Genomic DNA, 21338 nt, shown 5'->3' on the forward strand with positions numbered 1-21338 from the left:
ATAAAATGTAAATTTTTAATTAGATTAACTTACTAAAAATAAAATATTAGTTGGAGATAAAAATTTGTCTATATTTTATATTTCAGGTGCGAGAATTTGCAAGAGTTAATTCTTACAGAGAATTTTCTTTTAGAGCTACCCTTGTCTATAGGCAAACTTTATAATTTAAATAATTTGAATGTTGATAGAAATAGTCTGCAATCTTTACCGATAGAAATTGGTAAGATGATAAAATATATATTAGGTGTACAAATAAGTTTCCGCCGTTTTTAATCAAAATTAAGCATTTATTGTGAAAGAATGATACATAATGTTTTATTGAAAGTATTGTCCATCGCTAACCACTACTTTTTGCGTTTGGCACGAATCTTCATTCAATAATGCTTCCAATTCCGCATCTTCGTACACTTTCGGCCTTCTGCTACGTCTGCTTTGTCTTCGACGTCAAATTCACCGTTCTTAAATTTTTGAAACCATTCACGACACTTCTCTCACTTAAGGTAGCCTCACCATATGCTTCTACAAACAATCGATGAGCCTCAGCTGCAGATTTCTTCAAATTAAAGAAGTAAATTAAAAGTTCCCGCAAATGACGCTTATTTGGCTCAAAACTCGGCATTTTCGCACAAAAAAAAATATATGATGCTGATACAAAATCGCTAGTATTTCAAGATTATGTTGTTGACAGATGTCCAACCTTACGATATGTTTTATATCAGACAATTTTAACCATAGCTTGCTAGTGGCGCTGTCTTTTGTCAAACGGCGGAAACTTATTTGTAATACACCTAATATTTTTTATTGTGCAATTTCGAATATATGTATAAAAACAACTTTTAAATTATAAGAAAAAAAATTTGAATAATCAGAGCTAATGTTTTTCTATTCTCTAGGAAATCTGAAGAAATTGGGTGTGCTGTCTTTAAGAGATAATAAATTACAATATCTTCCAATTGAAGTGGGACAGTGTTCTGCTCTTCATGTTCTAGATGTGTCTGGCAACAGGTATCTAATTTTTGTAAATTTGTTTCCTACACCCACGTAAATTAGCATTATTATAATTATCAAATACATAAATATAAAGCAAGATGTAAAAACATTACGTGGATAAGATACGTTTATTTATCTTATTAATATTAAATTTTGTTTTACACAGATTACATTATTTACCATATTCTTTAATCAATTTGAATCTGAAGGCGGTATGGTTAAGCGAAAATCAAGCGCAACCTATGTTAACGTTCCAAACAGATGTTGATGAGGATACGGGACAAGAAGTACTAACATGTTTTCTTTTGCCACAATTGGAATTCCATCCTGATGGTTAGTAATAGCGTTGATTAATCTACTTTGTTGATTTCTTATTTGGAGATTGTCCTACAAATTCTCTTACAAGTTTTGTCTATTTTTTTTAATTTTCTGTTAATAATATAACATATGATACCAGATTTAAATTAAGACTTTAATTAAAAATTGTTACAAAGTTCATATAAATATAGACCATACACTGATCTGCACGAGACACAATGCAAAACAAATAATTAAATATTTTTATTGTTCATTTTGTCTTTTTTCAAAATTTTATCTGGAATATAGTATATAAATTCTGTAACTTGGATATATAAAACTATAAAAATAAATATCTTTAAGTCAAAGTTAAATAAAAAAGTTAGTCTTGTAAAATGATTCATGAGGTTTTATCTAATTATTTTGATTTTTTATATATTTATCAATGTTCAATTGATGTCATTTTTTTAGATTCAGGTAGATTAGGAATGTTAGTTGGTATGAGAAATGTTCAAGGTTGTGAAATGCGTGAGTTGACGAGTAGCGATGATGAAGGTTGGCAAGAAAGAGAAGCTTCAAGAACGCATTCCGTGAAATTTACTGACGAGCCACCAGAAACCGATAAAGAGGTGCGTTCAATACTTTACAGATTTTTTACGAGCTAGTTTGTATTATTTTTTGTTTTATCTTTTGTTTTTCATTTATTTTGGCAAATAGATTCCATTTATACGTCAAAATACACCACATCCAAAAGAATTAAAAGCTAAAGCGCATAAGTTATTTAGCAAAGGAAAAAGTGAAAGTCGATCAGAATCTACGGATGAACAGGTAAGTCTTATGCTTAATTTATTTCTTGTTTTAGTTATTAAATTATAGTTTGTCGAAACGACTCATATACGCATTCTTAACTTTTATACATTCTTAATTGAACTTAATTTATATAACATTCTTAACTGGATTTTATTTTGCATTATCTTGTAAAATAATCTTGTTGAAACTTTTTTTAGGATGTTTCTCAAACATTTGGATTAGATAAAACAGAATCTGAACCACCAATCAACCCTGTAGATGTGCCGCAAAGTGTTTCTGAGCAAGAGGAATATGTAGAATGCAATATTGTACAAGACGATCATAAAATGCCAGTACTTGACATTGATGCTGATAGCACAGATACTCAACTTAATAAAGAAGCAAATAATCTACCCATTCAATCTGTCACGGAATTTCATACGGTAAGTAATTTTTAGAAAACTCTATTTTTAAATATGTAAGTTATTTATCTTTCATTTACTGTATTCATTTTTAATATAAAGATGTATAGTGATTAAACAAAATATCTCTAGAAATATTTATATGCATTGTGTAGAATGTATATACATATTATGATTTACTTTTTTACACACACACACACGCACGCACACACACAAAAGAATGTAAAAAATACATATATGTACATAGAAATATTTGTGTATGTGCGTGCGCGCGCGCGTATGTGTAGTCTTTCTTTTTTTTACTAAATGAAAAATGTTTCATTTTTGCAGAATGCAAAAACTGAAAATTCTGTCCCAGAATCAAAAGAAAGAGATGAAGAAGAATCTGAAAATGAAGATGTGCAAAGGCACGTTGAATTTAGTATTGTAGAAGATGCTAATAACGAAGATGTTTGTGATTCAAATAAACCCAATAAACTTCAACGTAGAGACACTCCACACCATCTGAAAAATAAACGCATTCATACAACAGTTGATAAAGAAAAAGTTGCTTCTATTATTGCTCAGGTATATTTAGTAATATTTTGTATATTATTCAAATTTACACAAAGAATTTTTTTACTTCTATTTATAATAATTATAATAATGTTACTAACAATTAACTTTTTGTATTGAAGAGATGTATAATGCTTACTTCATATTTGACAATATATTTACATGCATTTATAAAATCGATAGTAACATTTGACATTTATATTTATAGGCACTTATGAAAAAAGCTGATGAAACTTCTACATCTTTACCATCACAAGTAGAATCTATGGAAACATACGACACACATAGTCAAGGTAAATTTAAGAATTAAATTAAAATACTAGGTGGGGTGAAAAGTAACCTCCTTGGGAATGAAAAAAATTTTTTTCTTATGCAGAATCTCGCCCAAAATATGGCGTGTTCGCTCAGTACTAATCTTTGTAGCATCTGCTAGCTCGCGCACCTTCACTTTCCGGTCAGCCAACACCATTTCATGTATTTTTTTGACATTTTCCTCGGTAACCGCATCGGAGGGCCTGCCGCTGCGGACTTCATCGGTAGTGGAGTTGCGGCCACCACGAAACTCTCGAAACCAATATTTGACGGTGTAATCTGACAGAGTATTAGCCACATAATATTTATCCAACTTTTCTTTTGTTTCCTTCGCCGTTTTGCCTCTCAAAAAATAATGTTTTATGAGAGAACGAAAATCGTTTTCGCAAACACGTCAACAACAATCAGCTCTCAAAACAAAACTAAGGGCAGTATCGCACTGCCATTTGGCATGTCTGCCTAAATATGAACGGACTACAAGGCACCATAAACTTTTTTGCAGTAGTGGCGCATTCTGGCGGTCAAGGAGGTTACTTTTCACCCCATCTAGTAGAATCAGTTTTTCATTACTATCTATACACACACATACAGACATGTGCGCGTGCACTTATTTATTCATAAAATAAATTAAACTTTTTTATTAAGCAACATTTATTCATTCAGTTCTTATTGAAATTATGATTGTTATTTTATAATATTAATAGATTTGGTTATTTAGAAGATTTATTATATTTTTGCTCTATAGAAATTTTGTTCGACATAGGAGATTTAAAGATTTTCTGTATGTATCTTTGAATCATTTTATTATATAGTAGAAGGGGGAACATGTGATAAGATTTCTTACCCTACCTTCGGTCTTATCTGTAATTCAGTTATCAGCGTATCTCTCAATGGTACGCATTAGGAAATTGATAAATTGTAACAGTATACTTGCTATGTATGTGATATTTTTATATAAATAAAGTTATTTTATATAAAAGTAATAGATTACTTGATATATGATGCCTAGAAGATATAAATGTTTTATTAAAAACAAAAAAATTAGGAAAGGTAAATGTTGACATGCAACAACAAGATGATATATATATATATATTAAAAACATTGATAATGATTAATTAAATGCTTGTTTTAGATGCTACATCTGATATTGAACCAGCGTTGGAAATACGGGAAGAGCAATATGAAATTCATATTGAAAGAACGACAGGTGGATTAGGTTTGTCAATAGCTGGTGGTATCGGATCGACCCCTTTTAAAGGAGATGATGAAGGCATTTTTATTTCAAGAGTTACTGAAGGTAAACATTTGCAAGTGAATAATTTTAAATTTGTCGCATTGATGCCATGTAAACATTTCTATTTTATGATCATAAAATATTTGCTCAGTATCTATACGTTATATGTTCATTTATTTTAGGTGGACCCGCAGACCTAGCTGGTTTGAGGATAGGAGATAAAGTAATATCTGTGAATGGAGTATCGGTAGTAAATGTAGATCATTATGATGCTGTGGAAGTATTGAAAGCATGTGGACGTGTACTTGTGTTAGTTGTTATAAGAGAAGTTACAAGGATAATTCCGCCATATGAACAGGTATAAAATAATTATTTTATCATTTTTCATTCAAGTAATATCACATTAATTTAGTGTTGTCAGATGATAAGATTTTTATTTCAAATAAACATGATATATATTAATTTTTGTCTTTTATTCTCAGGCACCAACGAGAAAAGATTCCGTATGTTCTAGCTTAAGTACAAGTAGAGCACCAAGTGCAACATCTTACGTTTCATCTACAGCATTGTCACATACTTTAGAAAATGGCGACACATCTATATCTCATGAAACTACAAAGGTAATATATTAGTGTTTTTGTGGGAACATTTTCAAATGTCATAGCTTTTTTGTATAATAATTTAAATTTAACATTTATATAAATACTATATATTTCGTAGACAAAAAAGATTCCCGAGCCTATAATGACTGTAAAAGATACTGAACCTATGGTATCCGTTCTCTTTCATACAACATTAATACGAGATCAAAATGGGCTTGGATTCAGTATTGCTGGTGGAGAAGGTTCGCCACCATTTAAGGATAATAATGATGTAAGTGCCTGTACAATAGAACTTATTTTATATAATACTATTATTTTTTAATTGAGATTAATTATTATCCACTACATTTTTTAGGCAATTTTTATCTCGAGAATAACAGATGGTGGAGTAGCTCAAAAAGATGGCAAATTATTGATTGGAGACAAAGTAATATCTGTAAGTATTTCTTTATCATTTCTTTATCTGCATTACATTTGTATTAGATGAAAATATAAGTACAAATTAATAATTTTTATGATTTATACGCAATTTATATGATTTATACGTAATTTATAATTTTCAGATTAATGGCGTAGATATGAGAGGAGCAAAACACGAACAAGCAGTGGCTTTACTTACAGGTTTAGAAAGATTTGTTCGATTAGTAGTCGAACGAGAAATACCACTTTCTCAAGCAAATCTTACTACTGTTGTAACTCCTTCTGAAAAATCGCCACGTGTTATAGGTGCACCAAAACCTTACACAGGCTTGTATAATGCTAATAGTTATATGGCAAATAGACCTGGGTACGGTGGATATCGTCGCTCCATGGATGCTGACAAAGCATTGACACCGAGTCCTACTTCAAAAACACCACCGTCGCCACCGGCATTACCCATAAAATCCGATGAGATGCCTAAAATGAACGGTGTAACTGATTCAGGAAACACTCTGAAGAATGTTTCACCAATATCTCCCAGTCCGACAAGTAATCAAACGTATCCACAACCAGCTCCAAGACATAGTGTTTCACAGACGACGCCTACAAATAATGTTGGTTCTGCAGCTACGACTCCTCATGTGGAGCCTAGACCAGCATCTCCGCAGGAAGACATACAGGTACCGAAGCCAATCACCAACGAGGAATTTCAAGCTATGATCCCCGCTCATTTCCTTCGACCTCCAACATCCTCGCCTTCACCAGACTCCCATCAGGGCCCCATTGTGACAGTGACGATAAAGCAGCCCGATACTTTGCCTGGAGATGTTAATTTTCCTCCAGCTCCTACCACACTTGGTAAAGTTACTGAGACCATCACAAAGAGTACACTCACCGAGACCGTCGTAACTAGAGTGACCGACAACCAGTTGATGCAACCACTTATTATCGAGGTATGTGCCTGTTAGAGAAGCATCAAATACATTGCACGTGTACTGCCAGTGTAGTCTCATTCCTATATGTTATATCTCATTATTTTCATTTTCTTTTATTTCGTGTTGTTTGTATTTACTGTATTTATCAAAATTTTGTTTAATTTTTCATTACATATGGAACTAGTTTGTGCACATTTTTATGCTAAAAGCTTTTATTTATATTTTTACTTTTTATATATTCAAATTATACTTGTCAAATAATATTTTAATTTTTTACATCAGTTTTTATTTTTTGACAGATTGCGATTTGAAATAACTAAATTTGTTTAAAATGGCAATCAATGTTAATAATTCAAATTAATAAAATATATATTTTTAAATCCTACAACACTTATTTTAACATTCTAAATTTATTTTATTTCAAGTATAGAAAGTGCAAGAAAGTAAAACAACTAAAAGAATTTATTTATATTTTCATTTTTTTTATACATTGTCGTTTTTCCTATGACTTTTCCTTAGCTTTTTCATTTGCATAATTAAAGCTCCTGAGCAATCAGGCTGCGCCTATATTGAATCGTGATGTCATAAGTGAGAAATAACATATTAATTTTTGTTATTTTACTTGTAAATCAAGATAATTTGATTAAAATAAAATGAGATCGTTTTAAAATATTTGGGTTGAAGCTATTCCCGCGAACAGTCAGTAAATAGTCATGAAAATAGTGGTAAAAAACATGAAGTGCTTTTACTCATTGCGCATACTTAGCTTGTTTTCAATTGTGCCTTTTACAACTATTTAATGATTGTTATTAGGGCTATGTTCAGATTTCCACCAATTCCCCGAGTGCCACCCAGGTATGATTTCATCCTTGTTTATCGAACGTTAAATATGGAGAGCACTCGAGTGTAAGTCCGAATACGCCCCAGGGAAGGAAGGATAGTTTTGACCTATTTTTACAAATGTTTTAAAGCAATCTTATTATTTCATTTTATCTAAATTGTCTTTATTTACAAGTGGCATGTAATAAAAATATCTAAAAATTAAGAGTCATTTCTCGTTCATGACGTTACGTTTTTGCGTGGCTGCTATGACTATTCAGAAGTCTTACAGACATAACTGAGATATATTTCAATAAACATTTACGTACAGTTTTAAGAAAAGACAATTATGGAAATATTATCTCAGAAAATGGAAATTGTAGACTACACTATTGTTATTTTATACATATTGGAATACGTATATCTTTTAACTGATTTTTTTATATGTATATGTGAAATAATTTAATTATATTTCTCTCTTATGTCTATTTTTCTATATTTTCATAAAATTACCTGAAAATATATGTTAATGGGATGATCTTAGAATTAATTTTGATAACTATCAACGGACTATGATAATCTCAATGTACTTATCTTCTGCTATGAGAATAGGTAAGTAATGTAATGATTTGTCTTGTCCTTGATCATTTTTAATAAAATGAAATAGTAAAATGGAGAAGTATCGTTGTCACTGTTTTATTTAAATAAAAAGTATATAAAAATCCATAGCTTGTTCTATCCTTCTCTCACACACTAAATATTATACACTCTAAACTTTTATCCCCGTTAATATCTTTGCACTTTACAAAATTAAAACTTTTATTTGAATGTATAACTAATTTAGGAATTATGTTATTTAGGACGTCGTCCTTATCAAAGAAGGCTCCTTAGGTTTCAGTATCATAGGAGGAACCGATCATTCGTGTACGCCATTCGGTGCAAAAGAACCAGGAATTTTTATATCTCACGTAAGCCTTTAGCCTTATTTTAATTTACAGTAGAGTTTATATTATTCTCTGTGTGTGTGTGTGTGTGTGTGTGTGTGTGTGTGTGTGTGTGTGTGTGTGTGTATATGTATATGTATATGTATATGTATATGTATATTTATATAACTGTATTAGGTTGTTCCTGGTGGCATAGCAGCCAAATCCGGTAAACTGAGAATGGGTGATAGGATATTAAAGGTGAATGGTACAGATGTAACAAAGGCTACACATCAAGAAGCAGTAATGGAACTTTTAAGACCAGGAGAGCAGATCGTGCTTACTATTCAACATGATCCACTTCCAGAAAGTTATCAGGTAAATAACACAATTTTCAGTGTAACACCGCTTTTAAACAGTTGTTTAGATGCTTATAAAGCTATAAGTCTACAGATTAAATATAATTTTATGTATGCGTGCGCACACACACGCATAACAGTTATATATTATAAAATTATACATATTCTTTTATCATCACAAAACATTTTATGTTTATATTATTCAACTATTACATCTATATGATGATTTATATTTCTTTAAACAACATATGTGTAGTATTATTAGCATCTTTAAAATATTTATATAGTATGCAACACAAATAGTACAATGATTTCTTAGTATCTTTAAATCATTATTCTCAATCCTTTATGAACACATGCACATTTGAGAAATTATTTTTTTATGGAAAAATCACTTTAATCTTTACGCTTAGAATTATAGGCACTTCATATTAAATAAATAATTTTTCAAAAAATGTTTCTTTTTTTATTTTTGTTAACGTCTAAGGAATGCTTGTTGCGAACACAATGGCACTCGGTGCTTTAGCGTGTGATTATTTCCTTACCTAATGCGGTTTTTTTTATAATTTGCCCCGCAAGCTGGTCGAAATAGAGTACATCCCTGTGACAGTAAGTACTCGATGCATTTCACATGACCGTAATTTTTGTTCTCATTTAATGCTTATTCCTACACCAAAGCTGCAAATTTCACTCTCACGTTATGAATGACTCGCTTTTGCTTATGCCGTGCAATTTTACACAAACTTTATTTTATATTTAAGTGCTTTTTGTGCTTTTTTGCTTTCATGCCATTATATTTATATCAAATGCTAAATAAAAATAATATAATTTTTATTCTACAGAAATTTAATCGTACTTTAGCCCGTTTTTAATTTTTTAAATTATTATCATTAAATTTCTCTAAAATTTATTCGTTTAAATTTTAATATTACTAAAATATACATACACAAATGAATCATTATTCAACTTAAACAATTTACTATACATGTAATAGTATATATCTTGAAACAAAAGACGATTACTTATTGTTAAATAAAATATAATGAGTTATAGTTTTGTATGTGCGTAACATCTTCTATTTTTATAATTTTATGCGAAAACACAAAAGAGATAAATTGTTTTATAATGAAAATTGATGTAATTTGTTTTAGGAATTAGTAATAACAAAGGAAGCTGGTGAGAAACTTGGTATGCACATTAAAGGAGGGCGAAGAGGACAGAAAGGCAATCCTTTGGATCATACCGATGAGGGCGTTTTCATATCGAAGATTAATTCGGGTGGTGCAGCTAAGAGGGATGGACGATTAAAGGTGTGTATATATAAGGTGTTTCATAAATGTATGTCAATACTTTGAGAAATAAATCTATACACTAATATAAGTGAAAAACGTGAACATATGCCCTATATACCTTAGTTTTCAAGTTATAAATGATTAAAGAAAATGTTCGAAATACCCGCTCAACAACGCTTTTGACATAATTTAAGATATAATTTTATGGAGCGAAGAAAGCTGACGTTTTACCTCCATTCCACTACAATCAAACCTTCAAAAATTGATCGCTGTTCTTTTCATGGAGCATTCTTTTTATTAGCTTTAAATCGCTTATCATTGAAGACGCTTATTTATTTCGCTTTTAATTTAAAATAAAATGAATTACAGTAGTCAATACGTAGAAGAATACAGACGTATATTCTTGATATTTTTATCTTAATTAATAAACTTATTTAAATATTCTTATCTCCTTTGTACTTTTGGATGTTGCTAAAAATTATTAATCATAATTAAAAATTAAAATATAAATATAAGTAATTATCTGTGTACAAAATACATTTATGACATTTTCAGCGATGTTTCCCTATTAAAGTTAAACAATATTGAACTTTGAGCATAATTTACGAGCGATATACGAAAACTTATGGAATGTAAAACGTCAGCTTTCCTTAGCTGCATGAAATGGTACCTTATACTTAAATTTATATATTTTATAATAGGTTGGAATGAGATTACTGGAAGTTAATGGCACATCGTTATTAGGTGCGACTCATCAAGAAGCTGTTAACATTCTTCGTTGCTCAGGGAATACTATTACATTGGTTGTGTGTAAAGGTTACGATAAAAGCGAAGTTGAATCGATATTAACATTATCCGATGATAGAGATAATAAAGGAGTTAAAACGTCTCATGATTCAAGAGAGCCAACTACGGATGATACTAAATCTCTGTCACAAAGTGTATCCAGTTTAGATCGAGATGATGAAGAAGCTGCGATTCTTAGACAAGAACAAGAAATGAAAGCTGAACTTGTTGCCTGGGAACAAGAGGAACGAGAACGTGTACTTATAGAGCAAAGAGAGAAATCCACACCTGAAAAAGTAAGATTTATTTATTTTATACTTGATAAATTTCAACAAATTCTGAGTTTTATAGTTTTTGTACAAAAGTTTCGAAATATTTTCTATTTGCTATAATCCAAAATGTGCACTACGTACTGTTGCGACAGTGTACAACATAATTATCTGCGTATAGAGTGAGAGAGAGAGAGAGAGAGAGAGAGAGAGAGCGCACCATAATATTTCTAATTTTTATAAAAAATATAATTATCTGTAAGAACGAATCTGTAAAATGAGAGGGGTACTCACTGACGAAAATGATTTCCGATTTCTCGTTTCATGTTATTTCTACGTAATTTCAAAGTGACTCATTTGTTTTTCGGAAGAATTTTGAGACGCGCGACCGAGCGTAAGATCATGCCTTATTTAATTTCAAATAATTTCTTGATATCAATTAATGCTTGATTGCCTCATTGATTGATTTCCTGGCTAATTTTGTGAATAGCCCTCACTGCAAAGATTTATATATTTATTCAATGGCGCAACATCCCAAGAGAACTTACCTCTGAGATTTTCGTAACAATGGATTTTTTTCGGAATTAGGTTGTTAGCCTATAATATTCAACCTTCAGTTTGGGGGATCCATACATGTATCCACTGATGGGTCTTGTTAGTTTAATGCCGGATCTGAATAGCGCTGGTGATCAAAGATCTTTTAATCATTAAATGGTCATTTTTTTCTTTAAACGCGAAAAATCACGTATGTGGGCGCAGATGGGATTGAACCCGGATCTACAGATCCGAGTCAATCGCACCTAGTGGCAAGCCACTCGATGCCTCGCAAAGATTTATACCAATATATTTTCTAGAAATTTCAAATCGATTATATATGATGATTCGTTATATTTATATTTTCTGTTTCTGATTTTGATATAGGTGTTGGATGTTGTACGGGCAGCAGAATCATTAGTGAGCAAATCAAATAGTCCTGTTGATATGGTTGTACCACCAAAGTCACCCGGGGGCACTAAAGATCTCAAAACTACTACGATTGTTATGAGTAAACATACACTAGCATCTCAAAATCCTAATAACGTAAGTACTATATTATTTTTCTTTGAATTTTGTATGCACACACGTATATATTTTATATTTCTTAAGTCTGATAGATTTAAGAGTGCACATAGTATGTCTCTTGTATATGTAGTGTACTAAATGTTATCCTAAATATATCCTTCCTTTAAGTATCAATTTCTTGTTTAATTTGTCACGTTTATTTGAAAAAGAATTCAACACCACTCCTTAATTTATTTTGTAATTTCTTACATTTTTATTTATTTATTATTTGATTAAATAGTTTTACTTAATATTGTTAATTACATATTTTTATCAAAAATGAAAAAAAGTAATTTTTCTTACTCAATTCTATTCTATAGGACGAATAGTATATATTCATATTTTTTAAGACTATGTAATGTTGCATGAGGTAATTTTATTTCTTTCTCTAATAGCTTATTATCATTAATATTTTATTTTATCATTGGCATTGCTTTTCTATTTTATATTCTGCATGGCTTTCTTACTTCATAGCTTTTATGAAAATATGGCATATGCTCTTAGTTTCACTCATTATTGTTAATCTATAAAGTAAAATGTATAATATATTTGTTTATTAAGTGAAAATTTTCATGTTTAGAAAAATAAATTAATGTATAGAATTTATATTGTTATAAAACATTTAATTATTTTTGAAATTAAAAGATAAACTAAACTTGAAGGTAATTAATAATAGAGTCAGCTCATTATTTTGTAGAAGACATTTTAATATAATTAATTTAACTTTAATAATACTTATACAAGATGCACATGTACACGTATACGACTACATGCAAATGTGCATTTCTGCATGAAATGAAAATTTAGATAAAAAAAGTAAGAAAAAATGTATCTATATATGTGTGCATGCGTGCGTGCGCGCGCGCGTGTATGTGTAAGAGAGAGTGAGTGAGGGAGAGAGAGAGAGAGAGGGAGAGAGAGAGAAAGGAGGGGTGAAGAAAACAAAAAGCTTTTTTATATTTAAAATTATTTTAAAAGATACATAAATGCCTGTTGCGTTTTTTTACAAAATTAATTGTCAGATGTTTTATTTGTTGTTAGGGGGATCTTAAAACCATCTGTATTACCAATTAAACCATATAATTTTTTTGTAACAATTTTTGTAACAATTTTTTCCTTTTTCTATTATATAATATATTCCTTTTTTATTTGGAAATCGTTTTTCAAGATTAAAATATTGTAGCATTAATATGTATCGGTGAGATATAATTTATGCCAAGAATGATAAAAAAATTCAAAATTGAGATCTTTACTACTATTTTCTTTGTCCAGTATGGCCTCTACTCTCTAGAGTTGTCACGTCGTGACAACATTTGCTTCGTATAAAAACCGTACAATCTGTACTTACGAAATAGTAATCCAGACTAGGGGGGAGGGGGGGGGGCGTCATGAAGAAACAACATGTAGTTCTTAGAATTGGTTTTAGACATCTAATTAAAATGTTATCGTTGTACAAAAATTTATGTTTAGGTGTGCGTAAGATATTGATGTAATATGTGGTGATGTGTCAACGACACGTAAATCGTTTGTGTATAAGTCCTACTATGACTAATCGTCTTTAGGATCCCCTTAAGGAATATTATGTTACTATGAAATAGTAGTAGTTTTAATGAATAATAATACTTTTAATAAAATAAAAATTAAAATAGAAGATGTTTAAGTATTTTAATTTAAAATGTTTAAATGGACTGTACTTATCCAAGTTTTATCAAAATCGACCTTATATAATCTTTTTAAGCTCTAAATGTTACACTCATTTTTTTGTATTGATATTTCTTCGCAATATATATATATAGGCATTGAAGCATTTTCATAGAATAAATACATCATGTAAATAAGATTTCTTACATAATTTCATTAGATACTCTAAATGGCGCATGAAATGTACAGTTGTCAATTGTCTTTAGCATGGCATGTCTCTTGAGCGCCAAAAAGAGAGATATTTCACATGTTTACAGACAATGGAAGATGATAGTGCTACTTTGGCTGCCCTCTAACAGGAGTGAGTCGTACATCTTTCTACTCATTTTTCCTGTATCTGCGTCCATGCCTCTGATTCCGCAGGACTATGCCATAGCAAAATATTCTCTAAGAATTACATGGCATTAACTCGCGTATAATCATGATTTATTGCATTTTTGTATGTCTATTAGTGTTATAGAACGTAGCTATTGTTACTGTATTTATTATTAATACTGCCATTACAACATTAAGTATTATTATATATGTATATGCTGATGATTGGGTTAGGTCTGTAATTTATTAATTTTTTGCTTTAATGAAAACGGGATAGGAATTTTTGAAAAATGATGACGCATAAATGTGATCTTACTACGCTATATGGATGTGTGTTTGTATGTTTGTATGGATGTGTGTATGTATATATGTATATGATATATATATTTTATATATATATATATATATATATATATATATATATATACATACATCATATAAAATTCATTTATTCATAGATATCGAATAACAAAAATATTTCTGTGATAGTTAGACCAAGTTATAGTAAAAAATTTCTTATATATTTAATGGGATGTTTTTAACGGTACATTGATCCATAAATTTATTTGCAATGAATTTAATAACGTATGATACCGTATAAATAAATATGGTCACTACAGCTTAATTTTGATTAATCATTGGGTGATTTTTCTCAAGTAAATGAATACTAAGAATAGGCAATTTGTGATATAAGAACTAACTTTTTAATATAATAAGAATCTATATATATATATATATATATATATATATATATATATATATATATATGAACACAAGAGAACATTTTTAGAAATTTTTTAATTAGTTTTTCCACTGTGTAAAAGTAAATATTTCGGTCATTCAAGTAATGAAATTTAATTAGGTACTTAATGTTACACATCTGTGTTTATCTTTTTTAATCATAATATAAGAATACATAAAAAATAATTATGATTTATTTAATGGTGCTGTCACATTTTGCACAAATATTATAAGTCTTCTAATTTAAACATATTTTTGAATATATTCAGTGTGTGTGTGTGTGTCATTCACTGTATTTACTAAATAATTTTAAAGACTAAATATATGCACATACACACACACACACACACGCGCGCGCGTGTATTTATTATAATTATTATAATTATTATTATTATTTTATGATCAAAAAAAGAATACTTTTCATGAAATATTGGGGATTGGAATAAAAATTCGTAGCATTGCGAACTTTAAAATTTAAGCAGCTGTAACAATGTTTGTTAAAAATGAACGAAATTTAAATTTAAAAAAGGAATTTTAAAAATCTCTAATTTCAAAAGGGCACTATGTCTTTTGAATTTTTGTGAGTTATACAAGTTTTACATGTAGAGACAAGTCGGAAAAAAATGAAATTTCACTTTGTGGACCTGTCACAAAAACTTGTGGAAATATTTATTTTTCTAACGTGAAAGCTTAAAGTTTTTCCTACCAAATTGTTTTTTAAAAATGTTGCTAAGATTTTTTGACTCTGATGGAGAAAAATCACGAAAAATTGCATTAAAACAAGATCTTAGAAATTATTAGTTACAAATCTAAAAATTCGTAGATATTCTTAGTGGGACGTAGAGTTTATTTGGAAAATCAAGAAATTCTCCGCCTTTTCCAGATATATATTTTCTGATGCTGTATTATGAGTTTTACGGAACATTCTTTCATTTTATCTTGTATCATGAAACAACGCCACTCTACGTTCTAATGCGAAAAACTAAAAATTTTTTAAATCTTGTCTTAAATCTCAATTTATGTACTTTTTCTTAAAAATTTTTTCGGCCAAAGGAATCATTATAGATTAAATAAAAGAATCATTTTGACTTTGATTGTTCATGATTTCATTAAAATCATTCTACCGCAAAAAAAAAAAAACAATTTTTTAAGTTTAAGTTTTGCTTTATTGTGAATCAAGAATTGCTAATTTTTTTTTTAAACTATGTATACATACAACTGAAATAGAGTTACGAACTTTTGTCTCAATCTAATACATCTATAAAAATTGCCGATAATTATTTCATATTTTGTTAGTAAAATGTAAACAAATATTAAATTTATTTTAACAGTAAATGTATCATACTGCATTATAGAAAAATTAAAAAGGAATAGTATGATTTTAAAGTAGGTTTCATACATATATATCTAACTAGTGCGTGCGTGCATGCGTGCGTGCGTGTGTGTGCGTATGTGCGTATGTGTGTGTGCGTGCGTGTGTGTATACGTACTATGTATTATAATTCGACCAGGAAAAATATATGCACATTAGATATATTTTTCGTAGTTGAATTGTCATCTATATATTATTGTTAGTTTTGAAAAAGCATATAATATATCTTATTATTCGATGCACAAAATTTTATTGATTATATATAATTAATTTATAACTACATATGTATGTAGCGAGTATCGTGACATCTTGCATTTTATTTTGACTGTAATTTTTCTTTTTTTAAAATATCGATTTTTTTTAATCATGCTTATCTTATAATAAGCATATTTAGACTAAATTTAGATCTCTAGAAATAATTAAAATTGATCAATTACTACCATTTTTATATCAATCAAGACCAACTGTTTTGAAAAGATAAAATAACGCATGATGAATTATTTTATACTTTACAGAATGCTGTTATTAATTCCTTTCTAAATACAAATTTTATGACGACAGAAAAATAATATTTTGAATTTAAATTGTTAAGAGTTACAATATTATTGTGAGCGTATTTTGAATATTGGCCTTTGTCTCAGTTAAATTTATTAATAGTCTCGACAGTACATTAGTACTACAATTAAGTCATATCATTATTGAAATTTGAATCAATGTATCTATATATTTTCTATAAGCATTATATGTTCATATAACTCTAATGGACCAGATGTTTATATATTATTACAAACTATCAGATAAGCTAATATTTACTTAAAGATATCTGAGAGATGTTAATGTTAAAGTTCCAGTTGATCGGAATAGGAATTTGGATGTTTTTAAGATAATCTGCCTATGCACAGAAGTTTTCTGAAAATGGTTATAGTTATTCCTGTTGTAAATATATATGAATATTATAATATATGAATATTATGATAAAAATACTTTTTTCATAATTATATATTTAGATAGGAAAAGAACAGATATATATATATATATATATATATATATATATATATATACACATGACATATATGTATATATTATTGAAGGATATATTATTTTACTGTAACGTAGTTTTACTTAAAAAACTAATTTACATTGTTTCATAATATCCTACAGTAGAGGAGACTGTTTACCATGAAACAATTTTCGTACAATCAAATAATGAAATAATTTTTTTATGTACGTATTTTCTTTTAATTTCATAAATAAAATGCGATTTTTACAAATTTTTTAAAACAAAATTATGTGTTATTTTTTGTTCTTAACCATTTGAGAAGATCGAATATAAAAATCAAAGATTGTTTCAAAACAGAAATTGGTTAAATTTATTTAAATCTTACAAAAGTAATAAATAAATAAAAGTAATAGATATAAAACAATAAAACTAAATAAAATATACAAAGTTTTTATGTTTGAATAGTGCAAATATATTTTCAATACCATAAGAAAATATAATTAAAAATCAAATGCAACACATCTACTCTAAATTATTCTATAGGATATAAAATATAGTTCAGGTCGCAAGGTAATACAGTCAGATGAAACTTTGCTAAGTGTTTTCAAGTATTTAAAGCATGTAACAGTCTCCACTACTACTATCGATATATACGATAGATAGGGTACAAATATAGAATTTTTAAAAATAAATATAAGAGAACATGTTTAACATACCGATCATATGTTTACAAATTAAATTATGCGCAACAGGTTGCATGATTTATTGCAATAATAGTACAATTGAAAGACACATAGACAGTCATAAGCAGAAAAGCCGATCGGACAAAGAAGTTTGAAATTCTTCTTTAAATTCTATATAGATTTTGTATGACATGTAACATTTGTGAAATAAATCTGTTTTAAAGTATGAGTCAAATTTTAAAGAAATTTATATTTAATGATCTATCATAGTAATATTTAATTTTACTATTTAATTTTACTGTTCTTCTTAAGAAGTAAATAACGATTTATCATTAAAAAAATGAGCAAATATTTTGTAAACTATAGTTTTATAGATTAATAGAGTGGTGTTGGAATAATCCGCATATATGTATTTTGTGTTATAATATATATTAATTAAATAGCAGTATGTTGTTGTTTGTTTTGCATGTAATCGAATACATGACGATAAACTATTTTGTTTTATTTCAATCGTATTCCACTAACTAAATAATTAATATAATTTTCCATGTTATTTACTCAGTCAAGAACAAATGAGACATCTGGAACATCAAAGGATTTTTCTTCGTCCAAGTCATCTACAATTCCTGACCTTCCTAAAGCAGCAAATTTTGAACGTTCTACTTCAATGCAAACTTTACCATCTCGAACGAAAATAAAATCTTTGCCAAAACGCAGTATTACGTTTGCCGATCTGCCACCATCTTTAAAAAAGAGTTCAGATTCTATCGTTTATTCGTCCCATGTTAAGCCTACTCTATCTAAAATTGAACAATCGAATCGGCCATTGCAGGAAGCATCTACTTCTCTTCCACAAGTTATTTCCTATCAAACACCTGCACGTTTCCATCTTCCCCCAACACCTCTAACTGCTCCCGAATGCTGGGAAAATCTTGACACTTCGGCTTCTTTTAGCAAGCGACAGATAGCACGTTCTGTTGATGGAAATGTTCAGGTTGAGGTGGGTTTGAAGAGCATGTTAATTGATAATAATATTAATATACTAATAGAATACACACACACACACACACCACACATGAGCATCTACATATATATTGTAGGAATGCACCGAATAGCCGGGTATCATTATCCGGGAATATTATTCGGTTGAAATTTGATATCATTAAATTGTTAATTTTTTCTTATACAAATGTTCTAGAAATAAGTATGCATATTTATGATGCTGTAATGTTATATATTGTTGCAAAATTACAATCTTTTTCTTTATAGGTTTTTTTTTAGAAGACACTCTCTAAATCCGGTCGGATATCCGACTCAAAGAAATCACCTTCTCGGATATCCGAGCGGATATCAGATATCCGATGTTACATTCTGTTCCGGATATCTGATATCCGGTATTCGGTATTTTTACGATCCGGTGCATACCTAATACATATATATGTATATATACTGGAACAAAGTTCTCATAATCTAAAAAATGAATTTGTCCATTAAATTCGACTAATAAAAGCGTCAAATTTTTTTAATGCAATCCAATCTAGTCTTATCTATCTTATTTATGGCATGTATTTATGGAGACTGGATGCAATATGTAATTTGTTTATTTGGTATTAATTTGATTATTATGTTATAATTACTCTATATGAAAAATATATAAATCGATATTTATTTGTGGAAATGTTTACAAACACAGCAATCTCCAACTTCATCTCCAACACCACCATTGACAAAAATGTCAGTCAGCGATAAAAAGAAGTTATTCGAAAGTGCCATGGAAGAACATTTGAAACCCTCGCCTAAACCAGGTGAGAATATATATGTGTGTATATGTACATCATATATTTTAAATATTATATATATTTTATATATAAGATATCGATTTCAAAAAATAAATCAATAATTTTATATTACAGATAAAATATTCAGTTTTTTAAGTCAAGACGAGGTAGAAAAAATGAGACAAGAGGAAGGTAAGCTGTTATTTGTAAATATAGCTGACCAGTTTTTTATTTATCATATTTTTTATCTTAACATAATTGAAAATAACTATAAAAATCATGTTTTTATAGAAAAAAAAATTGCCACTTTGACGCGAGACGAACTCAAATCATGGGCACAACTTGATGAAAACGAAGGTCTCGAAGATTTTGATACAATGGATGACCAGGATAATGGACGACCTAAGTAAGCTTCAATCTTCACGTTTAAAGCTGGTATTCATAGTCGATTCTTATATTTTAGATGATCTTATGTACAGTCTTACGACGTTATAAACCAATCGGAGAGCCGCATTAGTATTTTAAGAGATTACTTAAAATAAGAACAGACTGTGAAAACCGGCCTAAATCATTCCTTATTTCGAAAATAATACAAACTATTACGACATATATTTTACGCATCGATTAAATGGTAACATTTATATCTAATATAAATAAGTATAAAAGTATATAACTAAATATTTAATTTACAAGTATTGTAAACAAAATTAAGCGAAAAATTATTAGATTACATGAATAAAACGTATTATATCAAAACTTCTAAAAAAATTTAAAAAGTTATGTTTACATTATATACATGTTAATTGATTTATGACAATTTATAGAACAGAATATACAATGTTTTTAAATAAATCTTGTATAACCTGGTTAATAATATACTTATAATTCTATTTTTAACTTTAGAATAAATTCATTGTTTTGCGAGAAGAGGGAAAGGGAGAGAACGAAAGGATGGGAGGGAAAGAGAGAAAGAATATATACTTATGTTTATAATGTTAAACATTTGTATGTTTAACCACTTGAATATTAACAAACAATGTATACGTTATAGACTGTGCACAATCGTATTATGATTAATTGCGATATCAAGAACAATTTTCAGATTATTAAATTGTTAGAATCTAATAGCTTTTATATAATATTCAAACTATTGGTTAATGGAAAAGTGCAGAAATTGAGATTTTTTTATTTATGTTTTTAAGCAAGTGATAGCACATTTTAAGATATCTATTAGAAAACTTAATTTTAAACCTTAATAATATTTGATTATAATTGAATGTAATTATGCTTTACATACGTATATTCTATATGTTTATTTGCATTTTTATTTATTGCCAATAAGTTTTAGATATGAATTTGTTACAGCTTACATATTCCTATTATATATTCCTATGATATATACTGTTATTGCTTATATTTATTTCTACGTTTGTTTATATATATATATATATATATATATATATATGTATATCAAATAACTGTATGTATATATTTCATATCAATTTTATTACATACAAAATGAAAGAAAAAAAGTTTTATACACCACTAAAAATTAAATTTAAATTAAATTAATATACTAATAATGTGTGTGCAATTGCAGGAATAGTTTTTATTAAAATCTTTAATAAATTACATTCTCATT

The 21338-nt window shown here is 28.7% G+C and overlaps 1 protein-coding gene across 7 annotated transcripts in view; it reads left to right on the top strand.

Moving 5' to 3' along the window:
* The window catches only part of scrib (scribble planar cell polarity protein), a 34507-nt gene that overhangs the window by 6972 nt on the left and 6197 nt on the right, over nucleotides 1–21338 (top strand). For 3 of the 7 annotated variants that reach the window (XR_015547215.1, XM_087412677.1, XM_087412688.1), the window contains exons 7-30: nucleotides 87–220; nucleotides 894–1005; nucleotides 1157–1323; nucleotides 1759–1916; nucleotides 2005–2115; nucleotides 2295–2519; nucleotides 2829–3065; nucleotides 3262–3346; nucleotides 4499–4663; nucleotides 4783–4958; nucleotides 5083–5220; nucleotides 5321–5473; nucleotides 5558–5638; nucleotides 5766–6575; nucleotides 8237–8344; nucleotides 8498–8677; nucleotides 9238–9267; nucleotides 9810–9968; nucleotides 10652–11032; nucleotides 11927–12085; nucleotides 18481–18918; nucleotides 19612–19723; nucleotides 19832–19888; nucleotides 19988–20102. Coding sequence is in view for 6 of the 7 variants with exons in the window: in XM_087412677.1 (XP_087268803.1) it covers nucleotides 87–220; nucleotides 894–1005; nucleotides 1157–1323; nucleotides 1759–1916; nucleotides 2005–2115; nucleotides 2295–2519; nucleotides 2829–3065; nucleotides 3262–3346; nucleotides 4499–4663; nucleotides 4783–4958; nucleotides 5083–5220; nucleotides 5321–5473; nucleotides 5558–5638; nucleotides 5766–6575; nucleotides 8237–8344; nucleotides 8498–8677; nucleotides 9238–9267; nucleotides 9810–9968; nucleotides 10652–11032; nucleotides 11927–12085; nucleotides 18481–18918; nucleotides 19612–19723; nucleotides 19832–19888; nucleotides 19988–20102 (4491 nt within the window). In the remaining variant the exon portion in view is untranslated. The remainder of the gene's footprint in view (nucleotides 1–86; nucleotides 221–893; nucleotides 1006–1156; nucleotides 1324–1758; nucleotides 1917–2004; nucleotides 2116–2294; nucleotides 2520–2828; nucleotides 3066–3261; nucleotides 3347–4498; nucleotides 4664–4782; nucleotides 4959–5082; nucleotides 5221–5320; nucleotides 5474–5557; nucleotides 5639–5765; nucleotides 6576–8236; nucleotides 8345–8497; nucleotides 8678–9237; nucleotides 9268–9809; nucleotides 9969–10651; nucleotides 11033–11926; nucleotides 12086–18480; nucleotides 18919–19611; nucleotides 19724–19831; nucleotides 19889–19987; nucleotides 20103–21338) is intronic. The other 4 variants (XM_087412692.1, XM_087412686.1, XM_087412682.1 and 1 more) reach the window with 4 other exon arrangements.

This window comes from Acromyrmex echinatior, chromosome 1, assembly GCF_024713525.1.
Source record: "Acromyrmex echinatior isolate Ae372 chromosome 1, ASM2471352v2, whole genome shotgun sequence".
In the NCBI taxonomy this organism is placed as follows: domain Eukaryota; kingdom Metazoa; phylum Arthropoda; class Insecta; order Hymenoptera; family Formicidae; genus Acromyrmex; species Acromyrmex echinatior.